Raw genomic sequence first — 10,077 nt, 5'->3', positions numbered from 1 at the left:
CCCACAACCGGGCGCTTAGATTGCGTGCTGCTTATTCCACCCTTGATAAAGGGTAAAATACGTGCAAAACATCTGTATTTTCTCATTATAAAACTTTTAGCGTCCAGTATTATTAAAAAAAAACCTTCCTTAACACTTAGTACAATAATCCAAATTACGAAGCGGTACAACATATACATGCTACACATAGAGCGCATGCTTCCGACAGCCCCTGTCAAGTGTAGTTTGAATCTCTTCAACAAAATGCCTACAACAAAAATCGTGCCAACAATTTATCAATTATTCCACAAAGATTGCAAAATATTCCTCGAGAGAAACACATAACGGCGCTTGTTCTAAAAACATATTTCCTCGCCACTGCTTGACTGGATGACAGTCGGTGTAACACTGTTCAAAGACTGTCAAAAGGGCGATGCTTTGTCTGCAATGCTCGTGGAAAAGTACGAACCGTGTACCAACCTGTTCGAACATCACTTCAAGTTGCAAAAAACGAATATGGCTGCCGTGAGGAAAATTTTTGCTGTCGATTTTGTCAATATTAAACGAGTTTCTCAAATCGCACAACAGGAACGACTGTTTTAAATAAGTACTATTCGACCGCATTGTGTTATCGTTCGTTTCATTCCCCTTCCGGTTTGTACGAGTGCGTGTGACGGCCAATCGTGATGGGATATTATTAGGCAATTGACTATCGCGGTGACGAACACCACGAACGACGTGCGACATTGGTCGAATAAGACGAAAAACAAACTGGGCAGGATAAATCTTCCATTCTTACCAGGGTCAGTAGTTTAAAAGCGAGACTCCAAAAGATCTATTCAAGTGGAACAAATTCGGCCCGTGTTTGGTGTGGAAAACCAGAAATGGCGTGGTTTGTTTCGTTCGCCGTTGCACTGCCAATGACCTAGAGTATTTGCATTTGATGATTAAATGCCATCAGCTGCCGAGGCGCCTCTCTGTTCCTCGCCCCTTCCCACTTTAAGCGCTCTATCGTTCATCGAGATAGGTCCGTCGGCAGAGAGTGCGGAGGCTTTGAAGTGCATCCAGCATATGGCTGGAGAGAAGAAAGTTTGGCATGATTTTTGTTCCACTGCTTTTCTCCCCAAAAGGGTAGTTTGAGGTGGTTTTCGAATTGCATGGTGAGCTCGTTCGTAATTGTCGACGCATAGACTGGGTCTATGCGTATGTGTGACTGTGTCTGTGTGTGTAGTATAGTAGGGTGCGTGCGTCGTGCAATAGTGTGTGTGTGTAGGATGAATGAAAAACGTCAGTGCATTTGACAGAAGAAGCTGACGAGAAAGGTAGAGAAATCGGGAAAGGAAAAGCAAGGCAAAGAATGCACGCAGCAGTAGGAAAGGATTATTGATCTTCGCCCTGTTTCTACTTCTGTTTTAATAAGTGTTGTTGTTGTTGTTGTTGTTGCTTAGTTTTCCATCGTCTAGTGCCAGCAGAGGAGCAATCGGGTCTGTATGCAAAGACGAAGCAAGCTGGTGTGTGATATCCAGGTTGGCAAAACATTGTGAAAGTGGATACTGTGTACGTTGCAATTGCTTGCAAGGGTAGAATGCAACCAAAGTGTATTAGCTCCGAATTAGCAGGAGCGGTCACCACCACCACCACGTTGCTTTTTCCCCACAAATCGTGTTGCCGATGTCCCGATCCTGTGTTATAAACCCGTTCCCGTTTTGTAGGTGTCGCCTATTTCAACAACAACAACAACAACAGAAGTACCAACAACAAAATTTTGGTTGATAAATGTCTGAACAAATGGTGATTCGGTGGTAGTCAGGACGAGTCGTAGGTTTTCCCTTTGTCATATGTGTTAGGGCGTGTTTTAGATACAAATTACTAAACGCAGGCCAATCCTTCATTCCAGCCTCAGTCGAAATCGGATAGCCGTGGTCCAAAGTGTCCCAAACAGGAAACCAGCACTGCAATGGAATAATCGATCCCTGGGTGACGACACACACACGGAACAGATTCTCCAACTGTCACAAGAAAAAAGTGTTTACGAGATTGCTGTGTAGCGAAGAGAAGCAGAACCGCCGCGTAATACACACGCACATAACATACCGTCGGAGCCACTGGTACTGCAACCCCCTTGTCCATAGTGTGGCTACTGTCAAAACACCTCCCGATCGACAAAACACGTTTTTGCTCGGGGGTCGTGACACGAAGAATCGGACACAGTTTGCTGCGTATTAGTATTTGTGCGTGTGTGTATCAGTAGTGCTTTAGACGGACAGCGCGTGTGTGTGTGTGGGTGTTTTTTCTGCATCAAATATTGTAAAACTTCTTCGTGCGTGTTGCATTGCGTGCAACTGAACGCGATCGTAATTGTGGGCGCCGCAGATTATAATTGGTGAAACAAACATTTCCAGTCCGGCTTCCCATTCCCGCACCGCAAGGGTTCCGAAGCGACGGATAGGCGAGCAGATGAGCAGGAGTGGCAGTATGGCCGAAAAGACGGTCTCCAACAGTCTACCGCCGTCGTCGGCCCAATCAAAGGTCACGGTCGGGGGCAGCAGTAGTGTCGCTGCCGGCGTTACGGGAGGAATACACCATCATCACCATCATCACCATCATCATCACCACAATCACCATAAATCGATGGATATGGGCGGCACGGGCAAGATGGGAGTTGGAAGTAAACATCACACTAATGTAATTCAGCGGACTACGAGTGAAAGTTTACGATTGGGCGGAGGTGGCGCTGGGAGCGGCTCCCCAATGAACAACAGCGTTAGCGGCAGTGGCGGAGGAACATCGATGACTAGTACTGGCGGTGGCGGGGGAAACGGGAATATCGGAAGTAATGAAAACTCCAGCAGCAGTATGCTAAATTCGTCCTCATCGGCGAACAGTATTTCACGCAAGAGTACCAGCTCGTCGGCAAGCATGGGCGGCGGCGTTGGCAGTGCCGGTGGCGGTAGTGGTGGCGTTGGCGGTGGCGCTGGCGGTGGCACTGGCGGTGGCGCTGGTGGTAGTGCTGGCGGTGGCGCTGGCGGTGGCGCTGGCGGTGGCGCTGGAGGTGGCGCTGGCGGTGGCGGTGGAGCTGTGATCGGTATTGGCGGTCCTGCTGGAACCGGTGCCAAGACCTCTTCGTTTACGATCACTTCGGTGATCGTTGGTCCAGGAAGGCACAGCGCAGACAATGGCGATGATTCGGCGGACGATCTGGACGAGTCACACACGGACGACAATAGCCGGATAACGGATTTCGAAAACGAAACGCCTAGTTTCTCGGAGGATACATTTAGCAAAGAGGATGTGTTTTTCGGTACGAGCGCGATTGGAAGTGTGCCGGTCATTCCGACGAGCTCGCAGTACGGGTTGGCGATCGTGGCACCCAATGATAGAACGAACGGTGGCGAAGTGCTCACGGATGCAATGAACGTCACTGTCACGGACAGTGGCATTAACATAATGGGACACGGCAAGAGTGAGGTAAACGAAGGGAAGGAGGTGCATCATCGAAACGAGCGGTTTAAGGTGGTCAAAATAGAAAGTACCGAACCGTTCAAGCGTGGCCGTTGGGTGTGTATGGATTATCTCGATCACACCACGTTGCAGCAGCCGAAAGAAATCTCTGGTGGTGGGGAGAGTAGCGAAGTCAGCAGCACCCCTAATGCCACCGTTACCACGCAGGACAGTGGCGTCGGTAAGAACGACAAAGCTAGCTACGCACCTTCGGAAGGGAAGACCGTCGGAGAATTTCCCGGAATGGACTACTACCAGAATGCGGTCAGTTCGTCATCGATTGTGTTGGGTGGGCCGATGACGGCGGCGACGTCCATCGCGTCGAATAGGAGTAACATGATGCTCGGGATGTTAAACAACGAATCTCCCGGACAGAGTCTAAATCTTTCGCTCGTTGGTGGAATTTCAGGTGGAGGAGTGGCTCCCGGAACCGTGGGCAATGCGACTAGTCACATTCAGTCCGGCACTACTGGCCTGGTCAAGGGCCCTATGGTTGGGACTGGAATGCCGCACAGTTTACCTCAGTCACAGCTCCAGAATGCTCTGGCGGGCCAGCCACCGATGCAACAGCACATAACGTACACGCAAGGACATCCAGGACAATACTATCCCCATACGATGACGAATTTGGCCGAACTGAACCAGCAGTCTGTATCGAATCTACAGGCACAACACCACCACCTCCTCCACCACCACCACCAACACGGTGCTACCCTTCCAAGCAACATGCAAATACACATGCAATTACATCATCCCCATCAGCAGCAGCCCGGCCACCCACTCCTCTCTTCCAGCAACATGCTTCCACCACTGGTCGTGCCCATCCCAACATCACAGGAGATGAACATTATGATGAACAATCCGTCGATCCAATCGAGCTTCCCATCGCCCCACCAACAGTTTAAGCCCCAGAAGCCACAGCAGACTGCCTCCCAGACCAACTCGCCCATTGTCGTCCCAACGTCCCTGATCGACAACACGGTCGTCGCAGGCATGCCTGGCGAAAATGTGCCTCTGAACGGTGTCAGCGCGGGAGCAAAAATATTATCCCCATCTGCCGGGGCCGGAGGCGTCGTATCAAATGTTTCTACTGGGGGCGTTAGTGCTCACGATACAGCTGGTTCTGTATCGATCGGCACGGATTCACTGATGAATTCTGCACCATCGGCCACCTCCTCGCCGGTGACGTCGTCTGTTCAGTTAATTCCACAATCCACTACGGTCCCGACCCAACCAGCTCCTGGTGCTTCGATCGGTTCGTACGGTGATGCTACGACCATTGCTGCTGCCGCCGCAGCACAGGTGAAGCAGAACACGCACGTCCCAACTTCCGTCATTAACAGCGTCATCGGTGGCAACGCTGTTGCGAATGGGGCAAACTGCGTCGTTGCTGTCGGATCCCCGTCATCTAGTGGTGCGATCAATGCAGCGAATTCGATCTCTGTTGGGACGATCCCCGGTACCTCGGCCGCAGACCAGCAATCATCAGAAGCGAAGCAGCTGTCCACTGTGTCCGGTGCCACGACTGCAGCTGCCACCGGTGATGGTGAGGAAACGGATAAAGCGAACGCCGAAGAAGGTGAAAGGTAAGTGATCTTCGAATTGATTGGGTTAAAAAAGGGAACAATGTGATTGTCTTTTTCGATTGCTTATGTTTCTGCTTTGATTGCTTGTTTTTTTTTTTAATTATTTAGTAGTAGTAGTAATATTCAATCAGTTCATATCATTTCAAATATTGTGTTAGTCGAGATTCAATCTCTTATCATATTATCTTATTATCTTAACTATTTTATCATAACGTTCAAAATGATTAAGTTTGCAAGCGCAACGCTTACATACAACGTGTTAGTTATTTAGATGTCCATTTTGATGTACGAATTGACTAAAGGCTTGTGTTTTTGTTTAGCCTTTCCATTATTGAAATTGTTTTCGTTTGTAAAGCTTCATATTTAATGTGTATTGTCGATATATGAATTGAATTAATTGTAATGTGATGTGGACAAATAATATCTCATTAAAATGTATTTTAATTTGTTGAACGTTGTCATTACATTTCGATTTCTTCATGTTCGATGTAATATATAGAAATATTTGGCACTTTGCCAAAGTGAACTTATAAATATTATCAGGAGATATTATGCTTATTTCTATGAAAAAAGCTTAAATTTTACTTGTTTTATATAATTTATAACACTACACTACTAACAATTGTATCATTAATCATATCGTATTAATCAAATATTATAATAGACGTTAATGGGAAGATTCCCGTATTTACAGTAACATAGACACAATGCTGGCTGATGTGTTATCTTTTGTAAATATTTTAAATTTTAAATTTCTTATTTGAAGGGTTTGTTTTATTATCACTACTCTCTAACATAATACTGACATTTGGATCGTGAAGAATCTGTAATACAAGAAATGGAATGGATTAAGGTGTATTTGATATCGAACGTAATCCTTACCACAAACCATTGCATCTTTCACAAGGACGTTATGCTCTGTTTGTACAAAGTTAAATTTTCCAATGATTAATCTGTTTTTAATGCTCGGGAAGGCAATTTGTTCGTCATCACCTTGAATTAACTCCTCATATGGAAGATAATTCTAACACATTAACTATTTTTCTTCTTATTGATGTGTCTTGTTTGTTTCCGAATTGAACTATCATACGAAATAATGAAACTGTTTCTGGCCAGGCTTGCGGACGGTACTAAATTTTTGCGAGCGTCCTTTTGCCAATTCCTAATATTTATTACACTTGAGGCTGCAAAATTCAACGGGTACTTGTATGTGGGAAAGCAAACCTCAGCAGCGAAGGCCATGGACGCTGTGACCGGATGTGGTGTACGAAAAAGTCAAGGTAATCACAAAACCAAAGCCGAACGGATGTTTCGGACCTCCCAATGCTCATTTGGTAGTAGTGTGTCTATGGTAGTGTTGTAATATCCTGTCGCTTGGACCTAAAATATGCCTCTTCGAGCACGACAGTACACCGGATGGCACATGCTAACGCTGGAAAACGGGTCCATTGCGCGGCACTATCACATTCCTATTATAGTAATATGAGCACACCTTTGTCAAGCAGCACGGAATATCGACTGACGTTAGACCGCCGACGAAAGATGAACATTCCTTTTTCGCAAGGTACTTTTCCGCTTGGGAAATGGAATCCAGCGCTAAAGCGTTTGGCACTTAGTTCGTTAGTCCCATGGTTTTGTTTAGTTTTATTTGTTTTGGTGTGTATTTTCATCATTTAGGGCCGGAGTGCAGGGACTTGTTGAATCGATATTTACAGGGTTTTTTTTCTCTTGATATACGGCGGTGTGCGTGTTGTTTCGTTGATGATGCTCAATTATACCGTGCATTAAAGCGGGATCATAAACTGTATTGACATATTTGCCACATTATAAACTGAATGCAATTTGATTTGCTGGTCCCACATTTTTAAAATGTACATAACGTGTTCAATCAATTGCATTGAAAGTCAACTTGATCAGATATATTTGTTAACAAATACAAGATAAGGGCGTTCTAGTCGTCTTTGCGCATGATGAGACTACAAAGAAAATCGATTGGGCAATTTTCTTCAACCATCAACATAAAAAGCTTTTTTAGCATCTTACCGTGTTTAAAGTTTCGCCGGCTTCTAACACGAGCCGCTCCAACTTACTACGTACATGAAACTCATCCAACAAAGAACATAAGTGTGTGATGTACAGTACTGCGTTCCGTTCTACTTCCTCAAGCATGACGAATGACGATCACTGCGGATCGCGTTAGAGTATCCTTTCCCACCGGAAATACTCAACTACCACCGGGCTCTGTGCTGCATGCTTTGAAAGACGGAGGCAGAGCTCTAGCTGTTCAGTTTAGTGTTGCTTTGCGGTGTACCCAGCCCATTCCCAGCCTGGGAGCAAAGTATCGATATCAAACACAACGCGAAACACATCTGTAAATTGGGTGCGACGAACAGCTTGCATCACAGAAGGATCGATCAGGTCGAACTGTATTTGTTGATGTGTTGAAGCCTGTGAACGAAACGAATCATTTGTTGTTAATAATCATTGAGGCGTTCTGTTGTGCGTTTTGTTTAAAAGTGGGAAAAACGTATAACCGCGGTAGAAAAAATTAGAAAAAATTCACGGATATTTTTCCTGATTCCAAAGCATTTGCCTTCCGCCATCCGATGATACGCTCGTTCGCAAGCTAAGCCCAAGAGCTTCTTCTGCAAGCATATTGATAGATAGCGGAAAGGAGGTGCGTAAGATCAGTTGTGTGTGTGTGGGCTGCTGTATATCTTTTGTTTAATCGTGCCTCGATCATTGTGAGTAAACAAACAAAACCTCGTGCACTTCTTCGACCTTGGCCTTGCGAACATACACACCGTAGGCAAACGCCGTGACGCGTACGCAGCAGTCGTCGGGTCAATCTGAGTGTGCAGTCCAAAGCTCCCAGACTCCGTTAACCGTCTCGGAAGCAAGATCAGTTTACATGATTCGGTCGTGCCGTGCACATATGGGAGAGGAGCCATACATATATAAATAAACGTGTCCATGTTCCTTGCTGTGCCAGTGATAGCGCTATGATGCACGAATAAGTGCCGTTGTGATCAGTGGAATAAAATTTAACAAAAAAGCAAGCAATCATGTTTGGAAGCAATCTTACCGTTGGTACGACGTACTACCGCAGCTCTAACTTTTACATTCTACGAAGAAACTCGATGATTCCGCGATGGTGAGTAATGACGGTTTAGTGAGTGGCGTGCTGCAGACGCAAACAGCGTGGAAGCAAAATATATTCTCAAAATATTCTTTGGACGATTTTCTAAATACATTTACCAAATCGGAATTATTAACAGTGAATTAGCCACAGTGCCAATAGACGCCAATATCGTACCAAATTGGACGATTTTGGATTGCGTTCTACTTGAGCTGATTTTAAAACGTTGTTATAATTAGATTCATTTTGCTGGTCCGCCGCCGGACACAATCGCAGATGATTAACGAAGCGAACATATTGCTCAATACAGTAGCATGTGTGTAATATGAAAAAAGACCTTCTTTGGAAACGTAAACGCAATTCCCATAATATACGTTCGTCTTGTAGATGTTCCAAATAGCAGAATGGCGTTTCAGACAGAATAGACTGCTGTTTATTTGTCGAAGAAAATGCAACCAGGAAAACAACACGCGAACGAACCGCTGGGGGAAACTAAAGCAATTCCTGTTTACTTTATCGCTCCTCCGTTGGTATTGTTTGGGACTGCATCGCTTTCCAAGTAGTGGTATTTGGGGTAACACAATTGTAGAAACATTCCAAAAATATCTGGCGGTCACAATTTTTAAACGTGTTCCGTACGGGTTTGTCGAGCAGGGGTAACAATTAACACGAAAACGTCACATGATTGCATTGAAACGGGGAATGATAATTCGGATTGAATGATTTGAAGTCAAGGGGTTAATCTGCAGCGACATCTATCGGGCGATAGTGCAAACAAGTGAGATAGTGTTGAATGAGATTCACTATTTTGCGGTTAGACGTATTTTTTCAAGCTAGAAATCCAGGTACGTCAATATAACCAATGCCCGGTTTTAAAGGACAATACTTTTGGAGCATCCAGGAATAGTAAGGAATGCATATACTTAAGGGACTGGGGGTGGTTATTCTATAGACAATGCAGTATGGGTTCGATTACATAATTCAAAAATAAACCCCCCACCCCTCCCGTTGCAACGATTGTGACAATCCGATTTCGACCCGGCACTATTAAGTATCGGAAACTAATGCAGGCCAGCATGTCGTGTATATCAATATGTCAAAAGAAGTATACTACGCAGAATGCGACTCACCTATTAGTTTATAACCGAAAACGTGTTTTGTTTTGGTTCGACTTAAAGATTCCAATACTGCATTATTCACAATACACCATGAATAATCGTCTTCCAGAATCGCCGAGTCTTAATGGTCGGCGCGTCGAGCACAATCTATCTTATCACATTGTAGCTTCCTCTGTTCCACCTTAATCTACCAATAAGACTGTCATCTTTTCGTTTTACGCTGGCATCGCTAACTTGGCATAGGCACACACTGGCATGGCACACCATCACAAATTTACAACAGGGTGATCGTGAATGCTACTGCAACATAGAGAGGTATGCACTATTGCTTCTCCTATTGCTAACTTGCCACCCAGCAGTAATTTCATGTCCCAGTGTGTGTGTGTGTGTGTGTGTGTGTGTGTGTGTGTGTGTGTGTGTGTGTGTGTGTGTGTGTGTGTGTGTGTGTGTGTGTGTGTGCGGATGTGGGAATGTGTGATGAAATACGTGTGAAGTAGTGTGGTATATCGCCTGCACTTATGGCAGGTTCTCCCAGGGGCGGCATCAGCTCATTAATACCCTTAGGTGAATTGAATCATCAACGGGCAAGCTAGTGCAGCATTTCACGCGTGCCGCGTACACAGGGTGGTGGGAAGGATATGCTAATCTGTAGCAAGTCGGCCGCCTCCATACCTTATATTTCAGTACAATCCATCACTAAACGTACTTGGAATGGGATGCATTTTAGAATATATTTTTTTCAATTGTTTCTATT

The 10,077-nt window shown here is 45.2% G+C and overlaps 1 protein-coding gene and 1 long non-coding RNA gene across 11 annotated transcripts in view; one reads left to right on the top strand and one right to left on the bottom strand.

Annotated features, from left to right (window-relative positions):
- The first annotated feature begins 449 nt into the window (after positions 1 to 449).
- The window catches only part of LOC121595636 (TSC22 domain family protein 1), a 40,634-nt gene continuing 31,006 nt past the window's right edge, over positions 450 to 10,077 (top strand). Inside the window, exons 1-3 of one of the 10 annotated variants that reach the window (XM_041919753.1) lie at positions 450 to 586; positions 1,692 to 1,797; positions 1,877 to 5,066. In XM_041919753.1, the coding sequence (XP_041775687.1) occupies positions 2,437 to 5,066 (2,630 nt within the window). In that variant the 5' untranslated portion in view covers positions 450 to 586; positions 1,692 to 1,797; positions 1,877 to 2,436. The other 9 variants (XM_041919750.1, XM_041919749.1, XM_041919747.1 and 6 more) reach the window with 9 other exon arrangements.
- Positions 5,969 to 9,537, bottom strand: LOC121595640. Its single transcript, XR_006005197.1, has 2 exons — positions 9,336 to 9,537; positions 5,969 to 7,514 (listed from the first exon to the last, which is right to left on the bottom strand). It is a non-coding gene; the product is annotated as an uncharacterized LOC121595640 (long non-coding RNA).

Source organism: Anopheles merus, chromosome 3R (genome assembly GCF_017562075.2).
Source record: "Anopheles merus strain MAF chromosome 3R, AmerM5.1, whole genome shotgun sequence".
NCBI classification, from domain to species: Eukaryota; Metazoa; Arthropoda; class Insecta; order Diptera; family Culicidae; genus Anopheles; species Anopheles merus.
This window is presented reverse-complemented; position numbering and strand designations above follow the sequence as displayed.